At 42.8% G+C, this 19,408-nt stretch overlaps 1 protein-coding gene across 4 annotated transcripts in view; it reads right to left on the bottom strand.

Annotated features, from left to right (window-relative positions):
* Nucleotides 1-11,442, bottom strand: part of LOC133130112 (protein phosphatase 3 catalytic subunit alpha-like) — an 85,278-nt gene extending 73,836 nt beyond the window's left edge. For 2 of the 4 annotated variants that reach the window (XM_061244376.1, XM_061244378.1), the window contains exon 1: nt 11,041-11,442. In XM_061244376.1, the coding sequence (XP_061100360.1) occupies nt 11,041-11,101 (61 nt within the window). In that variant the 5' untranslated portion in view covers nt 11,102-11,442. The remainder of the gene's footprint in view (nt 1-11,040) is intronic. The other 2 variants (XM_061244377.1, XM_061244379.1) reach the window with 1 other exon arrangement.
* Between the last annotated feature and the right edge of the window lie 7,966 nt (nt 11,443-19,408).

The following is a 19,408-nucleotide window of genomic DNA, read 5'->3' as shown; positions in this document are numbered from 1 at the left end:
AGAAGAGTGAGTGAGAGAGTGTGAGAGTGAGTGAGAGTGAGAGAGTAGAAGAGTGAGTGAGAGTGGGTGTGAGAGTGTGAGTGAGCGAGTGAGAGAGTGAGTGAGAGTGAGAGAGTGAGTTAGAGTGTGTGAGAAGAGTGAGAGTGAGAGTGTGAGATTAGAAGAGTGAGTGAGAGTGGGTGTGAGAGTATGAGTGAGAGTGAGAGAGTGAGTTACAGTGTGTGAGAAGAGTGAGAGAGAGTGAGAGAGTAAGAATGTGAGCATAGGAGAAGAATGAGTGAGAGTGAGTGAGTGAGTGAGTGAGTGAGTGAGTGAGTGAGTGAGTGAGTGAGAGAGTATGTGAGAGTGTGTGTGAGAGTGAGAGAGTGAGTGAGAGTGAGTGAAACACACAGCAGCCTGCAGACGCAGCTGAAGAAAGGCTCTCACTGAGCTCTAAACTGTTTTCCCATCAACACGCCGCTCCAGACAATCCCCCCGCTCCGGAATTACAGCCTCGGCTCAGCACAATCCCTCCTCTCCCTTTCAGGGCACAATGGAGCTCCGTAATTACGCCAAGCGAAGGCGGGATTCTCCTTCATTCCCCTCGCCAGCCACACACAGAGAATCTGCAGCTGGAGAGCGTCAGTTTAATATAAATAAATAAATAAATAAACAAACAATAAAATGGGTGGCTCATCCCGTTAAAGCTCTGTTCCAGTGTGGACGGGCTCTCTGGTCTGGTAGTTAAAAAAATCCCTGCACTAGAACATTGTCTAGAGTGCCAGTTTAAAATAAATAAATCAAAACACAGCAGCCGCTAACCCTTTCAGTCCCAAGAGTGCCATACGGCACTCAAGCGTAACTTCCTGCTATAGTACTGTTTTAGGCCCTATTAAAACGTGACTAAATTTTCTCAACCAAAGCGAAAAAACCCCTTGGGATTTCATATTGGGCTCGGGACTGAAAGGGTTAACCTAACGGCCTACCCGCCGAGTGCCACTCCAGTCAGGTCTGAGCACGCCTCTGTGTGAGAAAACGTGTCCTACGTGTTGCTGCCCCGCCCCAAACGAGTGAGCTCCCGGCCCCTTTTCACACGGCCAACTCCAGTGCTACACACCAAGCTCCTTCACAGATAGCACCAACAAAATTCTCAAATGTTCTGAAGACATTACCCACAAATTGGAAGGTACACCCGTTCCCCATCAGTCAAACACATAATAAAAAAGGAAAACTCTCATCTTTTGTCATCTCTCAAAAAGAGAGTGCTTCCTTAGAAAGCTTTCAGGGAGATCGGGATAGACACCCAGATGCGACATTCTGTGGCAGAAGGCATTTTTAAGACGCTCAAACAAACAGCAGTGATTATTCACAGCTCCGTAAACTGGAGTAGCAGCAGTTCATTACACGTACCGTTAGCAGATCTGAAGTAGGATTTTAATGTGTGTTTTAGCTTCCTGGGTTCCACACAAACAGCTCCTGCCCTGGCGTTTGCATTTGCCAGAGGATTCAATGCCACACACGGGACACCTTGTATGGTATAGCATAACTAGTCCAACTTGTACATTATAGCGGACTAGTTGGGTTGACTCATAGGGTATAGCAGGCCAGTTGGGTCGACTAGTAAGGTATAGCAGGCCTATTACACTGGATCACACGGTTGTGAAATAAATATCCATCATGGTTAACTGCAGTATGTTCCACTTCTGTAAGGGTGTATCTGTGCATTTGTTGGTGGGTCTGTTCACATGCATATGTGTATGTGTGTGCACGTGTACACATGCAACAATCCTCCTTCGTCCTCCTTGTGCTCACTAGCACAATGATCCAATAACGATGTCCTGCCCAAGAGCATTCCAACACTCGGCTGATCCATGCCCATAGAATTCCCACCCCAGAGAATTCCAGCTAACAGACAACACCAGAAAACCCATGTTTATCATCCTCCTGATGACGGATAACAAGCCCGAACATGTTTGTTGAATGTTATTTAGTCTCCATTTTGACAAGCATTTGAAACAGGGCCTTTGCCCAAACTTTGCTCCTTGAAGTGCAGTTCCTTCACCATGAGTTTCAACTGCCAGGAGGAATTTACCTGTGATCAAGATGTGTCAATGGTGTACTGTAAGTACACAAGAACCACTATTTATACCTCACAAAGTTATTACCAGTTCATAAAAAAACGCAGGGGGTCTATTATGACAACACACATAAAATATGCTAAGAACCGTAAAACAGCAATTAAATTATGAAGATTATTATTTTATTTTTTTTACTTTTTGCGAGACAACTCACTGGTGCGAAGCAACAAATGAATATCATCCTGACTGCAAATAACTCCAAATTATTTTATTTCCTGTCTCTGCAATTCAGACAGTTACGGTTCCAGAAAGTTCCATGAATATAACCCGGAGGCAGAGATGGGCTTCTTTATTTGGGTCTTGAAGAAGAAGTTTGTCCTCTGCATTCTTGGCAATGATAGGGCAGAAATGTTCTTGCCGTACTGCCCTATTTTTGAAAAATGTATCTTTGTCACTATCTTGGCTGTGTCCTTAATTTGGTTTGGCCATTGTGTTCTTGAAACTTGGTCACAGCTGGAGAAAAATCACAGCACACAATTACAACATCAGCCCGCACCATAGCCAATCAAAATGAGTTTTACAAATGCTACACAGCATCTATATATGTTTCTTTTACATCACGTGAATGAAAGATGCCGTGTCTGGGACATCATCCACGTGCTTTGCCGGAGCATTCAAGTGTGTGATTGGACAATGTCTGTAAACAGCCTAAGCACCCAAGTGTATGATTGGATATCATCTGTAAAACGTTTAAGCATCCAGGTTTATGATTGGACATCATCTGTATAGCGTTTAAGCATCCAGGTGTATGACTGGATGGGGCTCATAATAATAAATCATTTGTTATTTAGCTGACACTTTCATCCAAAGCGACTTGATCAGACTAAGCTGGGGACAATCCCCCTGGAGCAATGCAGGGTTAAGGGTGTCTCTTAGGGGCCCAATAGCTGTGCAGAAATGATTGTGGCTACAAAAGTGCTTGAGCCTCCAACCTTCTGGGTCCCAGTCATGTACCTTAGCCATTAGACACAGGCTGCCAAAAAACACAGCATTCTAGTCAAAGCCAACCTTTCCAACCCAGGTGCCAGCATATCTCCAGTACGCAAATGAGCCGAATCCACAGAAAACACAAAAATAACCATTTATATTTACTCTTCTTTGGTCAAAAGATGTTTATTAGCTATTACAAGAACACTGTGAAAAAACCTAGCCTTATTCTACCATATTTTTGCCTGCCTGGCAGTGGCTGTGGCCACTGAATCGGCTGAATTTTTGAGAGATCGCAGGCCGGTAATAAGCTGCTCTCCTCCACTACAACACCACAACAGCTCCTAAATTTACCGTCAGCACTTACTTTATGATATAGCTCCACAGACGCATGCCAGATCCCTGCCTGTAACAGAATGCAACTCAAACTGAAATATGAGGCAGAATAAACAGCCAGGAGAAGCCCCGCAGACCTATGGGTAATATGCACAGAACTGCCTAAGCTTTGAACACACACTGAAACACACCCACAGGCAATCACAGACACACAGACACACACAGCATGCGTGTACTCCACCTGCTCAAACCTCAAAAGACAAAGGATAATTCTTGGTGGGCTCATATTTTGTTTGGCAGATTCACATAACCCCTCAGGTATATTGAACTGCTTGCACTTGCTGGGCTGGAATGTGTCACTGAAATGTGTTGGTGTCAGTGAAGTGTGTTACTGCAATATGCCTCTGCAGTGTGTGACTATAGAGTGTCACTGCAATGGGTAAGACCAAATGAACAGCAGTCATTGATCAGATTTCCTCTCAGCCGTATTGATGGCTGTAAATCTGCCTCCTTTCCTCTGACCAAAGCAGCTGAGAAACACAAGTCAGTGATTAATGCATTTCTAGCAACATAGCAACAGAGAACCAGCACTGTCTGGCAGCCCTGAAGACAAATGCATTAAAAAACAAAACAACATTAAAAATGAATATGATGCAAAATTGCATTGTGAGTTACATGACCCTAATGGATCACGTACCGCAGCCATATTCACTGCACTGCTCACTCACTCACCCAAAGAATAAACGACTCTGTAAGACAGCCGTGAAGTGTATGACTAAACAAACGCAAAGACACTAACAAAACAAAGTACAGGCCAATGTTCGTATACTGCATTATTTAGATAATATTTTAAAAGCTTAATCCCGACTAATCCCGGCAAAGGCCTAATGCGGTTTCGGAGGCACGTCACAGAGGGAGGAGGCAGGACACGACCGTACAGACCTCCTCAGTCGGCGGAAAGGTACATGACTGGGACCCAGAAGGTTGGTGGTTCAAGCCCCCGTGCAGCCACAATAAGATCGGTGCAGCTGGTGGGCCCTTGAACAAGGCCCACATTAATCCAGGGGGGATTGTCCCCTGTTTAGTCTAATCAAGTGTAAATTGCTTAGGATAAAAGCGACTGATACTAATAACTGTAATGCCATGTTCTAATTCGCCTTTCCAATGGTGTTCATTCTCCCCAGAGTGGAAATAGGTAAGGAACAACTGTGGCTGAAGCTCCTGCCCCTTTGCCCCATCTGTCCTTAAGTGCCCCTTTCCTCAAGAAAACAGCATCGGCACCACAAAACATTGATGTATGGTGCTGGGTGAAATCATGGCAATGTGTTGGGCAAATCTCCACAAACCCCGTAAGAAACTGCCACCTCCCCATCCCCTTCAACCAACACCTTGATAAGCAGAATCAGGTGCGTTCGAGCTGGGCTGAAACAAAAAACCTGCACCTACATCAGTCCTGGACACTGGACACCCCCGCCTTGAAGTGACACGGGGCTAATTGTGCAAAAGGCATTCCTAAAAATCTTCTGCAATTTGAATTTGCTGAATAAATATCTACAAGGTCCAAGAATATATTTCAATTATGAAAGTTAAGTAGCTTCAGTACTAATATTTCTACGGTATGAATAATTCATTATCATTAGCATTGCCATAGACATTAAGATCTCTTACAAAAAGGCCAGTCGACTGATCACTTGAAGAGTCCTTGGCTGAGACTCAAATGGTCCTCTAGTTCCCTATAAAGTGGACTAGCTATGATGTCAGCCGATTTCGAGCAACTGGCTGAACCCTGTTGAGATGCAGCGATTATCTCTAGTCCATGCAATGTCACAGGGCTACTTTGACCAAATTAACTGCTGCAGATTCCTGTTACACCAAATTCTCACACTCATTTCAGTTTGTTTTTATAAAATGCTGTTCATTTGCGGGCCCATCTGATACCCACCCCCTTCTGAAAAGGTAAATAAAATCTCTAAAAGAAGTAGTAGGTGCAGAGATCCAACAGAAGTACTAAACCACACTAATAACTAAATCATGAAGTACTCACACAACTATCCCTGGGATTGTGTCTCAGTTGGATAATTAATGCCCACCCCTGTCATTTTATCACTTCAGATTACCATTCATTTGCTCCTCCCATAACTTCGACCCCCAAGCACATACCTCTCAGCTCCCAAAACCCAAAGAAAGCCACTCAGAGATATACCTTATTTTGACATTATTTAACTGACATTTTTATCCAAAGCGACATACAGTTGCTGTTTATCCTCCTGGGAGGAATTAACCCTCTGGGTCCCAGTCATGTACCTTAGCCACTAGGCTACAGGCTGCCCCCTTGTTTCACGCACTTACACATGAACTCCGTTCAGCTGTGGTGGAAAGACTCTCATAAGGTGTAGACAGCAAAACAAAGAGTGGTGATGAGCCCTTAACACCGATAATAACATTACCTTTGATTCGGCGGCACAAAACCAGAACGCTTTGAGATGCATGCTTCCAGTGTGGAGAGCATCGTAAACGTCGCTGTGATCTCCCACGCCTGACTGCCACTGATAAAACCATGTTTAAACTGCGCTGTTCTGCAGTTGATCAGAAGTCAACACCGCAGCAAGAAACAGTGGGATTCTGTGAGTTTTACAGTGGAGATATTCCGCTCTCCAAAACTTAATTCCTGCACTACTGTCAGTCCAGAGGAACTCAGCAGTAAACCTTAACCCTGCCACCACGCATCACTGCTCATTAGAAGTCACTTCATCCAGAGTACCTTGGGACACTTGGCCCGTTTCCATGGTTTCACTACATCCTGATTCACTGCCATTATAGAGGCATAGTTCTAGAGACTACACTTTCATGCATGTTAAGCATCTACAGTGCTTAAACATATTCAGTTGAAACCGGAATTAATATAAAATCATTTTTACATTTGGTGATTTACTGGTGATTTGCTGGGGTCCCCAGACCTCGTCCTGGGGAGCCACAGGGTATGCTGGGGTCCCCAACCCTCGTCCTGGAGAGCCACAGGGTCTGCTGGGGTCCCCAACCCTGGTCCTGGAGAGCCATGGGGTCTGCTGGGGTCCCCAACACTGGTCCTGGAGATCCACAAGGTTGCAGCAACATTTTGTTTAACCCCTTATGAGTGGATGCGACACGCTGCACGTTACATCTCCCTGAACAGACGGATGCGACCATAATTTATGCTATCGACGATAACCACAGTGTATGTCGGGGGGGACAACAGAACATTAATGAACGTTCTGCGTTTTCAGAAGAGCAACACTGTAGCTGGACTATAAACCGCCTTTAAAGGGCTAACGACAGGTTCCCCTTGCTCAGTTTTAGGGTGTTCAGGCAAGAAAGTACCGGAAGGGTACTGTGCCATCCATCAAACCAACAATGCACCTTCATCCTGGTGTGACACCAAGTCAGTTCTGCAGTCAAATGCAAATGGAAAAAAACCGTTGATCTTCAGGAACAGTTTCCCACTCTCAGAGACCGACTCTGTCCTCGAACTTCATATTAATTCCTGGTCACAAAACTTTCCAAAATTTTCTTATTTTTCTAGAGAAACAAAATTAGTGGTTAACCATCTCATGTTTTTTTGGGGGTTTTTTTAAACGAAAGCAGCAAACCAAAATTACAGACTGCATTGCCACACCAGGACTGTCCATTTCCTTTTCATTGAACACAATCCTCAACAATCCACTTAGTAACTTGATCGCGCCAATACTGCGGCATGCAAAACCAATTTAAGAGTAGCCTACACAGCATAATGCAGCTACCCTGCTAGAAGATTCCATTCAAAGTGTAATATGAAAATATGAAATATCCTTCTTATGACTGGTGGCTGAAATACATTTATAATAACAATATAACAATAACATAATAGTACAATAATTTGTTATTTAAGAGAGAAAGCCACTCAGAAAAATACCTTATGCTTACACTTTCATCCAAAGCAACTTACACTTGATTAGACTAAGCAGGGGAGCTTGGTGCAATGCGGGGTGAAAGGCCTTGCTCAAGGGCCCAACAGCTGTGTGGATCTTATTATGGCGACACAGGGGGTTGAACCACAAACCTTGCAGGTCCCAGTGATGTACGTTAGCCACTTGGCTACAGGCTGCCCCCAATTTGAAGACCAGGAGGGCCTGCATTCACAGGATTGCCTCACAAGCACCAATTACAACCCACCCCCTCACTCTGCTCTCAGGTCAGTCTGCAGCGGTCTAGAACAGACATGCCAAATGTCACTTTAAACCCCGACTCCTTCCCAACAAACCAGAAAGGTAACAAGTACCACCCAAGGGGAAATCGGTTAGTCATGTCCCAAGATTATTATGCAATAACACTATGAGGAGTGCCTTACTGATGTGATACTGGCAGTGATGCGCTGCAGTCGCAGGCACGAAGCCGATGATCAGCCAGTATCACACGGTACAGCACGACTTTGAGCGCATTACATCAATTATACAAGACTTTTACTAACACTTATAAATTAAAAAGAAAAAAAAGAAAAAACACAGAACGATACGGTAACTCAGATTCAGACTTTTTCTATTATGCCGTTTTGATGACAGAACGGAGTGCTTCTGAAGTGTTGCTAGGTTACGAGTTACTATCACATCACAGGTTATATCTCCGATACAACAAATCAAACAAACATAAACATAGCAGATTGGTAACAGCGTTCTGCCAAGTCACGAGTGACATTGTGAGATAATGCAACTCCCTGGAATGTCTCTCAGCCAATCACAATTGCGAGGTCGGAAAAAACTGTTGTTTAATTAATAATAAATGAGTTTGGCTATTCAGTTTAGCCTGGCAGGCTAATCATGAAACCTACTAGGGAAGGAGCTACCATGAGCAGTCAATCACTGGCTTATCTGAACCAATTAAAAGTGCCCACACTGATTGTGTGCTCTGATTGAACCACACTGGTTCAAAACAGTGTGTCTCAGATAGATAAAGGTAAATGATGCTTTATCCAAAGCTCTCATTCACCAATAAACACACACGCACACTCACACACCAACAGTGATAGGCTGCCATGCAAGGTACCAATCAGCTCATCGGGAGCAATTGGAGACAAGGCATTTTGCTCAGGGACACTTCGACACACCCAGGGTGGGGGATCGAATCAGCAACATCCTGACTGCCAGACCACCGCTCTTACCTCCTGAGCTAAGGTAGATTGAGCGGTGATAGTGACCTCTTCCCCATCACTGCTCAACACAAGTGCGTAACACCAGGGACAGGCAGCGCCCCCTGCTGGCAAATGGGCACAGCAGCTCCCCCTGCTGGTAAGGGCTGAGCATGCAGGTGTGGCAGGATTAGCTGAGTCACGGCCAGCATACTGCGGGCTGGCTCCCTGAGCAGGTAATGTCCCCCATTCATCAATGAAGAGCTGAGGCACTGAGGCAGAGCGAGTGCCAGACACACAGGGGCTGGAGGGGGAGGCAGGGGGGCACGTGTGTGTTTGTGGGGGGGGGTTATACAGGATGGGCTGTAGAATGTCCAAAAATAAATTAATAAATAATAACATAAAAAATTAAAAATACTTATTTGGCAGAGAGCAGCAGAGTGCAAGTGAGAGAGAGAGAGAGGGAAGGAGAGAGGGGTAGAGAGAGAGAGAGATGGAGAGAGAGGGAGAATGTGAGAGAGAGAGAGAGAGAGAAGTAAAGACAAATGTAAAAAGAGAGGTAGAGATAGTAAAGAGCAGAGAGATAGCAAGAGAGGACTTACTGCAGCCACATAAAACTGTGGGGAAGTATGCATGTTATTAACACGGTTCCAAAAAAACGACTCTGCAATCCATCAGGAATGGGGGTGTGTGAGGGGGGAGGGGGGGGGGGGGGGGGGGAGGGAGAGGGGGGGCAGTTGGCTATCCCCACACAAGGGTATCCCTCCAGAAAGGCAAGCCCAGGGAGAGGCACACTGGGGCCGCTGTTGGAAAAGTGAAAATTATGACCAGGAGGTTGCCGGTTCAAATCCAGGTCAGACACTTCTTCTGCAGCTTATAAAGTAAACATCTACCAGAATAGTAGCAGAGTAGCCTAATGGATAAGATGTGTGCCACTTGAAAAAAACACATGACAAATGACCTTTCTAATATTATTCATTTTAAGATTTTTTATATTTATGTCAAATGCAAGATACAAAGTATGCAGGAAAGCACACCAAAACAATCTTCCCTGTGCTGTACATTACACAATAATTCTATAAAAATAAAAATAAAAATAATACCTACATAGTCCGTACTGTGTGTATTAGAAGCCTGAAAGTAGGCTATCTTTCTTACATTTTTCCACATGGAAAGCTTAATATCAATATCTAGTTCTCATACCGCTGAAATAAATAACGCCTTTCATCTTCCACATTGCCTGAAAGTAATGTGACTTATTCCCTTAAAAATAAACGATTCTTTACAACGGTCATATGGGCACAGCAGCTGGCTACAGCTGTGGGGTGATGACTTCGCGAGTTATTGTGAGGAGTCGGTGCAGTCTCTGGGAATCACAATTCAGTTTTGCAAAGTCTGATATGCGGCATGTCATGCCACACAAACGAACGATAAACCACGAAGACGTAAAACTACGGTACAAGGCGTTTGCCTTGTACCGTTCATTACTGCGAACCACAACACAACACGCTTGATCCAACACACATTTTAAGACTGCCTGGTCATATTCCTACAGGCATTTTGTTGTGGGCTTCTGTTGCAGCTACCGCAGTAGGCTACATTAAGGAAGATCTATAGGTTGCACTATATCGACACTAGCCAACACTTCTAGAAATGTACAGGCTACGGACAGAGAACTGATGCGAGAAAATGTCATCGTAGCCTTTAAGCAAGCTTTTCACACGTCGCTAGAAGCAAATGTCTTGATATCAAATTACTAAATACCTTCTGCTTAAATAAAGGTATCCAATCTGTCATATGACATTTAATACTATTCTCTCCGTTTATAAAGAAAATAAATTGCAAAAAACAACATGTTTATTTGAAACGGGGTTATTGCAAGGCATAATACTGTACAAGTTACCAACCGTGCCCACACGATCAATGTACAGTCGAACAGTGGATTGTTAAAACTTGGATCACCAAAGCTACACGGACGAGAAAATGTTCGCATGTTGATCTAGCCGTGAACATTCTCCGGTCATCCACCGTAGCGACAATAAAACCTCACAAAAAATAACAATAAATCCCTACAAAAAAAATGAGCTAGGCTACAGCAACACTTGGCCAAAATGCTCGCAGGCAAACGTAGGAAGTAGCCTCAACTCAAAACCATCAGACGGCGCGCAATGCACGCCAAGACAGAGACCGTTTGAAACGATGCGTCCAACAGCATGATAAACGGTAATGAAAAACAGGTAACCATAAACCCAGATCACTATTTTAACAACACCACAAACTCGATGGATGATAATCAGCTAAGTAGCCTATATCTACTAGCGACAGATACCAATACCAATATTACCAGCTACACCCTTTTTTACTATGCAATCCGTTTTTCTTTAGACTGCACTCACAACAGCCAGCTCGCTATTAACTGTGGCTACAGCAGTCGTGACTTGAAACTTGACAGCTTTCAATTGTACCTTATTGATGCATCGTTCACACTTGCAGTGCAATGCAGCAAAGTATGATACAACTCACATTTCACCATCCTGTCCGTCGTTGATAACTTCGGCTCATCATTCGGCTTATTTTCTGACATTTCCAAGCGTGGTGTTTCAATCAAATTTGAGCTGCTGCTGAAAGCGATCCACTGAAGTCCTTGTGCACCAAACTTTTACCGTTCCCCAAGTGGGAAGCCGCCGTTATCTCACCAAGGTCTTTCAGCCTGGGTATTGAAAGATACTAGCAAGTACTGATACAAATGTATACAGACCAAGGTCTTCCAGATTTACTGTTCCAACTGTCTAAATTTCTGTCTCCAACGCTGAGCGCAACCTATCTTTACAGCGCGAATAGATCCGCCTTCTCTCGAGGTCGACCCCGTCGATTGGAGACGTAAACTTCTTTTTCGGTCCAGGAAGCCTTCCCCTGTACGCGTACGGACGCACCAAATGTCAATCTAACTCGCCTGCGTATATTTCAAAGAGATAACGCCTTTCGTGGGCAAACTGAACGCACTGTGGTGTTGCGATATAACATGCGTTTATGAAGAAAAAAAAACAGATTCTAAGCCTATGAGACGACAGAAGTAGCATATTTAACAGGTTGACTGGGGGGTGTTTAACTGCAGGCTCTTGTCGCCTGTTGTTGTGGCAGTGAAGGGGGTGAGGGTCGGAGGTGGAGAGGGCTGCGCAGACAGAATTAACTTGGGCGACGAAAAAAAAACCGAACACGAGTCACGACACATAATAAAATCACGAACGCAGTGCAGATCGTAACTGCCTGTCTTGATGTATGTGTGACGCTAGCCCTGGGTATGGCCTCGGCGAACGGTTTAAAAGCCTTGAAATGACCGGATGCTAACGTACCAACGTCGTAGCTCTTGATTCACAAAGTAGGCTAACCTAACATAGTCCTCAAACAGTATGTGTAAACAAATACTCGCAACATAGGCTATGGTAAAAAGAGAAGTAGTTGGGTTATTGCGCAACAATAAACTGGCAGACCTCCAACAAGTTGTTAAATGATGGTTTACATTTTGTTCTCTCTCACATCGCGGTTGCTTAAGTGTAAAATATTGGGCACAGATGTAATCCACAACGCAGACAATTTTATCGCTTAATACTGTGGTTCTCAACAGGGGGGCCACAGGGCCCAAAATGGAATGGCCAGGGGGTCCTTTAGAGACATAAATAATAATTCAGCCAAATAAATAACACAAAGCAAGCAATTAACAGTATATCAGATATGATAACCATTTTAATTTCTGTAGATGTCACACTTTCTTTCTTTTGGTGTTTGCTCTGAAATTATTCTGTTGAATGGAATACACTTGACTAACTGCATTGGAGTGTTTACCACAGGTTTAATAGAATCATACAGGTACAAGGAGGTACAGTAGGTCCTCTTCGGTGTTTAGAGACTTGCAGGGTATTCTTATTTTATTCTTATTTTTTCAGGTACAAGTCCTCCTAACTCTTGTTTTCTGAGAGCTACTGTACCAGCAAGTGCAATTCTGGGAGAGAAAAAAAAACCTGAAATAAATGAAAAAATAAATAAACAAAAAGGAGGAGGCATTGAAGAAGCTGATGTCATGGCATTGCAGTTGCGTTGATTGACTTTGGCTTCCTTCCTTGGCAATTTATTTGAAATCCACTCCAAAGTATTTCTACAGACACACCCAGCTGCAACAGACTCCTGTACATCCTGCACAATTCATGCGTGCCACCCCCATTTGTCCTTTTAAAAAGCCTGTATTTATCACTGACTTTGGTACATTTTCAACTGAATCCAAGGCAAACGACCTCTCAGAAGCCCTTGTACTACTAGAAACCATGTTCAGTACAGTTTCCTAGCCGAATGTACAGAATAAGCTGGCTAGACATAACTGAAACCTGATTGGATGGGGCCAAACAGTTTGGTAAAAAGAAAGAAAATCAAGGCATTTCAGTTTCTCCAAGGCAAATACATTTCTCATTTGGTAATGTCCATGATGCGCTGGGGCCATAAATTAGTCAAATGTAATGTTTTTTTTCTAAACACAGTATGGTCCTACAAAAGTTATGTTGTATGAATCCAGAATATATTTTGCATTATATAGGCTGTCATGTAATCCAACCCACTATCTCTCAAACACTATCTCTCAAACACTATCTCTCAAATACATGGGCGAAATTGGCTCAGGAGGTAGCATCCTAGTTTGATACTGGTTTGATCCCACCCTGGGTATGTAGAAGTGTCTCTGAGACAAGACACCTGAGCATCAATTGTAAAGCACTTTGGATAAAAGCGCTATATAGATGCCAACCATTACTATACACATTTTTGATTTTATTTCTATTTATCAATCCTTTTTGTTCCTTATGATTTCAGTGTGATTCTTGTGTTTGTGATCACAAGGCCCGCACTTTAAACATATTTTGCAAGAAGTACATGTACTATGGACAAAAAGAGCAAAAGACCACATTAAATATTAAGTGAGAAATAAAGCTCAAGTTCTTTTCAAGGCTACATACTCCCTCAGAAAACTGAAATAAAAAAAATATTTTTGGGAAAAAGATACATTTTCCCTTTGGCACAGAAAATACTTCAGCCTGGTTCTTGTAATAAACCTAACTATTATAAAGTGTCAGACATTCCTCATACAGGACACATTATAGGAGTCAGATGGGACACAGGGAAGGACACTACAGCAACATTTCCGAAATACTTTGGAAAGTAGAAGCACTGTATGTCGTATTGATCAGTCAGTACAATTTCTCCACTTGTAAAGTTTCTCCACTTTCCAATATGGAGCCCATTACATTTGATCCATTCCCTTCACAAGATTTTAGATGACTGCTCCGACCTCCTACCTGTTGAGGGTTGGGTCTCCCAGATCTGACATGCTATGGGAATGTCTGCTGCTCTACCCACTGTGCCATCTGCTCTACCCGAAGGCAGGAACGAACGCGATGCATGCACGTGTGCAAGTCAAATGCATCCATCAAAGCTGCAAAAATGGATTTAAGTATTCAAAGTAAATTCCACTTTAGTTCAATGCCATAACACTAAAGGGAAACAAAAATGGGGAAAATAACTGTGCTATGTAATGCTATGGAGTTGAAAGACTATTTCTTCTCGCCGCCCACCTTATTGCACACCTGTGCCAATAGCTATAGATGATGGATGCATAATGGTGTCATTAAAAGTTTGAGTGCCCCGTCAGTTTGTACTTAATAACACCTCCTGTGGCAGTTTCTCAAATTGGCTTGTTTCCTGTATGCAGTGAAGTCCTCTTGTTTCTACTTTACCCATAATTCCTTACTAGCTCAAGAACTTTTGGTATCCTTGCATGCACTGCACATTGAGATCTCCCCACAGATTTTCAATAATGTTCAAGTCTGGGGTCTGTGACAGCCGTTCCAAAAGCTTCCTTCTTTGCTGAAAGTACTTATGGTTGATTTTGAGGTATGTACTGAAACATCCATTTGCAGCCAAGTCTGAGCATTCTGGAGGTTTTTGGGCAAAATTTCTTGGCACTTGCTGGAGTTCCAGTGATTCCACTGACTTTAAACACTCAAGGGATTAGTAGATACATGTTATCGGACAATTTAAATGCAATTCAATCCTCCAAATCTCTGAAGACATAATAATGCAATTGTAAAGAGAAAAGATGAAGCACAGCATATTAAAATCATTGCACACTGCCATACCTGTTTGGAGAGGCAGGCTGAAATGACAAGAAATATAGACCAAAATATGCTCAACTGACATCAATGAAATGCACGAATACAGACAGACATTTTATTTTAGTATTCAGAGATTGATTAAAACAGAAAAGTGTAAAAATTATAATGCTTTACACTGCAACCACCCATGGATTAATGTGATAGCAAATTCTAATTATTTACCGTCTTTACAAAAAAGAATGAGAGAAGCATCAACAATTGAGCTGATGCATTTTAAAAGTCAGTGGATGCTTCACAAAAACACAGTAATTTGAGAGCGTGCTGGCAGATATTGTCACTCTATTCATGGGTCTTTTGTACAGTATCATATTATTTGTTGCATAAGATATTTTATCACCAACTAACTCCTCCTCTTCCCCAACCATCATACTCCTACTGCACAAATAGTTCCTAAAACACAGGGAGATGTGTGGCATTGTCTGTAGATAGACACTTTTGTGGTCCCTTCTCTGTCTGTTACCCTTCTCTGCTTTCTGCCCATCGGAATAAAATAAGTAAATAATTTGTTATTTAGCCAACGCTTTTATTGAAAGGGACTGACAGTTGATGAGACTAAGCAGGGCTCAATCTCCCCCCTGGAGCAATGCAGGGTTAAGGGTCCAAGAGCTGGGCAGATCTTATCGTGGCTACACCCTGACTTGAACCACCAATCTTCCAGGTCCCAGTTATGTACCTTAGCCACTAGGCTATAGGCTGCCCCTGTCAAGGGAAAAAACAAGGGCAGACTCTCTTTTAAAATAAAATTAAGAGCGCAGTGACCCTGTGAAACTGTGGTAAATTTAGTTTTAGAAAACTAAACTTTGCAGCAGTTCAGTGATGAAACCCCACGCCACTGTAAAGGCATTTACACTCAGACAGGAAGCAGATCTGGCTGACATGATTTCAAAAATACTTTCTGGGGAACTGATGCTGGCCGCAGATTGTAATTAAGCCCCTGATTATGTAAGGCAAAGAAGCTGTTTACAGAGGCCTAGGAGAAGAGTGAAAGTGTGCAACTATAACAGGTGTTGCGAGCATGATAGAACAGCTCCTGCATGACATCAAGGTTTTTTAGAAAAATCAACGGACAGTTTTTACACCATGCAATGAGATAAAGCCAACATCGTAGCATCATCGGTTATTGTCACTGCACTGCACTTTGCAGCCTGTGATACTCTACTGGAGGAGAGGTTGCATTCTACCAAGCGTGAAGAGCATGTAAGATGCAAGGGCTGCTGGGTAATTTGTACTGTTAAGGCTCTGTTCCAGTGTGTGGATGAGCCCCATGGTCTGGTATCTGTTCAGGCTCTGTTCCAGTGTGTGGATGGGCCCCGTGGTCTAGTATCTGTTAAGGCTCTGTTCCAGTGTGTGGATGGGCCCCATGGTCTGGTATCTGTCAAGGCTCTGTTCCAGTGTGTTGATGGGCTCCATGGTCTGGTATCTGTTAAGGCTCTGTTCCAGTGTGTGGCTGGGCTCCATGGTCTGGTATCTGTCAAGACTTTTCTAGTTTGTGGATGGGAGGTGGTGGTAAGCATTGTTGTTTTTAGCTGGCCGTCCCAAATTGGATAGAAAGTGGGGAAAACACATTTTTTTTAAATGAATGGAGCTGTGTGTGTCATGGTTACAGTGTGGCAGAGTTTGGCTAATAAGCAGAAGGTTGCTGGTTCCATTCCCCATTGAGATGTACCCTTGAATGCAAGGTAAATGCAGGAGCTCAGGAAATGTCGAGCTGTACTATAAGTCTCAGAAGGGGTAACATTGACATTTATGAGGAGTGAACAACTGTCAATTATGTCGAAGCTGCTTTTGTGGATTGGGGTGGCCCAATGATCTTCACCACAGATATTCCCAGTTCTACAGATTTATATTCAAATATCAATATACTGCCCAAATAGTGAACTGTGTATGCATAGCATGTGTGCATAGCGTGTCATTGTTGAACTTCACTGTAATGTGTTGTTAAACCATTGGAAATTAATTCATGAAACCTGAAGGCTTGTGGTTGAAGGTTAAGCATCCATACCTAGCAAAGCTCTCAAACCTCTATCTACCAACCAAAACCTGATAATACAACAGACACCTTGCCAAAGAGAATGACCTCTGTGGTAATTCTTCTTAACATACTATTTTTAGTCTTTAGTCAACTATGGGTAAACTATACTTGTGCATTCCAGCTTGGAATTGCCAGTATATAACCAGAAGGAATCTACAAATATTGTTCAATTGGTTGTTATCCACATGCTCTGTGATTGGTGGAGCATCCCACTGGGTACTATGAGTAAGGTGACACACAGCCCTCTTGGCATAATGCGGGGGGAGGGGGGGATTAAGGAAGTGTCTTGGACTGAAGGTATGCAAGAGCTGAATATCTATTCAGTCTTCAGAATACTTTTGTTTTTTTGTCAAGTCTGGCCATTGAGACAGTAACTGACTGGAACCGGCGATTGAAGTTGGAACAAGTAATCCCCAAATCAGTGACTCCACTCAGACATTTAATTGGAGATCCCAATGTCCACAATCTAAGAGCGGAGCAGACAAGCATGTTTTCCACTTTAATTAAAGACAAATGGCACATGCTGTACATTTGATTCCAGAAGGACAAACTTGAGCTGGGAGAAATAATTAAATTACTATTTTAAGTACACACATATTAAGAACTTGCTTGAAGGCACACTTTAGTTGAATAGCTAATTGACCGTTACGACTCCTGAATGAATTTCCCATTCCTTCAGTACTGTTTTGTTTGACGGCTTTCGCTTTTATGAGGCTACCTTTGACGCTGAGAGTAAAATCTGTCACTGCATACAAATATGTTGTCAGAGGGAAAGATCTCTGGCCTCAATATAACCAGCAGGGAAAGGTAAACCTTTAATTTGCTTCACATATAAATCACCAGCACAGTTTACCTATGTTTGCTTGTGGCAAGGATATGCCAGCTTGAAAATTGACCTGGTGAAGCTGGTCATAAGCTGGCCAAGCTGGGTATGAGCTGGTCAATACCCAGCTGACCAGCTGGTCAACCAAGTACCAGGTGTTTCAAAACATAGCTTGAGCTGGTCAAACCATGTCAAGCTGGGAACTGGTCTGAACTGGTCAACCAGCTAAACCATGTTGGACTGGGAGCTGGTCTGAACTGGTCAACCACCTACCAACTGTTTAAAAACCCTAGCTTGAGCTGTTTTCTGCAAGGAATACATCATTATTTTTCTCATAGGTCATGTTTTCTTTGGTTTGTGATTAAATGGTACACTGTCAGTCTTGCCCTCAGCCAGATCATATTGACTCTTGGACCTGAAAATATTGGACTGCTGCGGTTTGGCAATAAAAGAGAAGCCAGTGAAATTACATGTAAATGTACTGCAGTAGAGACCATTGCAGCAGGAGCAGGGAATATTCTGTCTCAGCACTTCCAAGTTTATTACATTATAATACGTTTTAGTACTCCACCCACCGATTCTCTCTTCCGATCTCAGTTAAATTACAAAGGACGAACATTTTTAATCAGGCCATAAACTGTTTTTGTATTTTAGAGTAACGCATCGCATATTCTTTTGGTGCATATTGTGAAGTGGATAACATTTGTGGTTAAAGATTTAGCCTGTTATTTTGAGGAATGTGTTTATTCAAGACTTGCACAGAATCAGCACAATTACTGCAGTAAGACAATGGTGGTGAGCTCAGTGTGTGTGTGTGTGTGTCTGTGGTACTGTTGAGGGGTGGTGGGGTTTGTTTTCTCTCTCAACAAATAACGTGTTTGAAATTACGTGAACACACGGCACATCGCAGGCACGCGTTGGACTCACGCACCGCTGTATTTAATTGCCTCGTTACTGACGGGACCGTTGCCGTGGTAGCGGAAGAGAAACACGGAGGTCTGAGAAAACACTGATAAAAGCGTAATATCACAACGGAGAGGTGGGGGTCACACGGTCATCAAGAGCTGTAAAGCAATCATCGCAACCGTACGAGCGTATCTTTGTAAAATATTAGCAACAGAGCCATAAAACGGCTCCCCTCCAAAAGCAACAGTCGTTCCGGTGTTTAAGCGGCGTTTAAGTTCCCAATGTCTCCCACAGGAAGAGTTACAAACAGGAGAGGCATTTGACAGCTTCTCTAAAGAGAGATCCCCCTGACTGAGCTTCTCTCAGTCCAATCCAGGGTTTAACAGTATAATATAATTGAATATAATAAGTATCCCCCAGTTGTTTAATGCCTTAGATTCACAATGATAATGGCATTGAAAAACAATAATTTGGCAAAAGGCAGCTTAAGAATAATAATCAATCTTCATAATACACAAAGTTGTATTATACAGTAGTATCATAGCTTATAAAGCATTTAATCTATGAAGAACATTTGTACATGATGTACATTTTAATGGTTTATTCAGACTGTAATATCATTAAGTGGATATGTAGAAAAACTCTCATTTAAGTATTTGAAAACAGTCACATGAATTATCTTCTACCTACACTTTCACTGTAAAATTGAAATGTAGAACTTTTAAACAACAAAACTGAAAACACTCAGTAAGTGTTTACAGTATGTACAATATCATTTCATGCATTCAAGTTGTAAATCACTCAACTGACTCACTGCCAACGACTTACTGTAAATAGAAAAGTAAAATAAACTTCATTTGTAAGTGGAACTGCATTTATCAGCTGAAATTTACATGCACAAATAAAGTAACATGA

The sequence above is a fragment of the Conger conger genome, chromosome 6, assembly GCF_963514075.1.
Source record: "Conger conger chromosome 6, fConCon1.1, whole genome shotgun sequence".
Classification (NCBI taxonomy): domain Eukaryota; kingdom Metazoa; phylum Chordata; class Actinopteri; order Anguilliformes; family Congridae; genus Conger; species Conger conger.
Note: the sequence above shows the minus strand (reverse complement) of the source record. Positions and strands in the feature narration are given on the sequence as shown.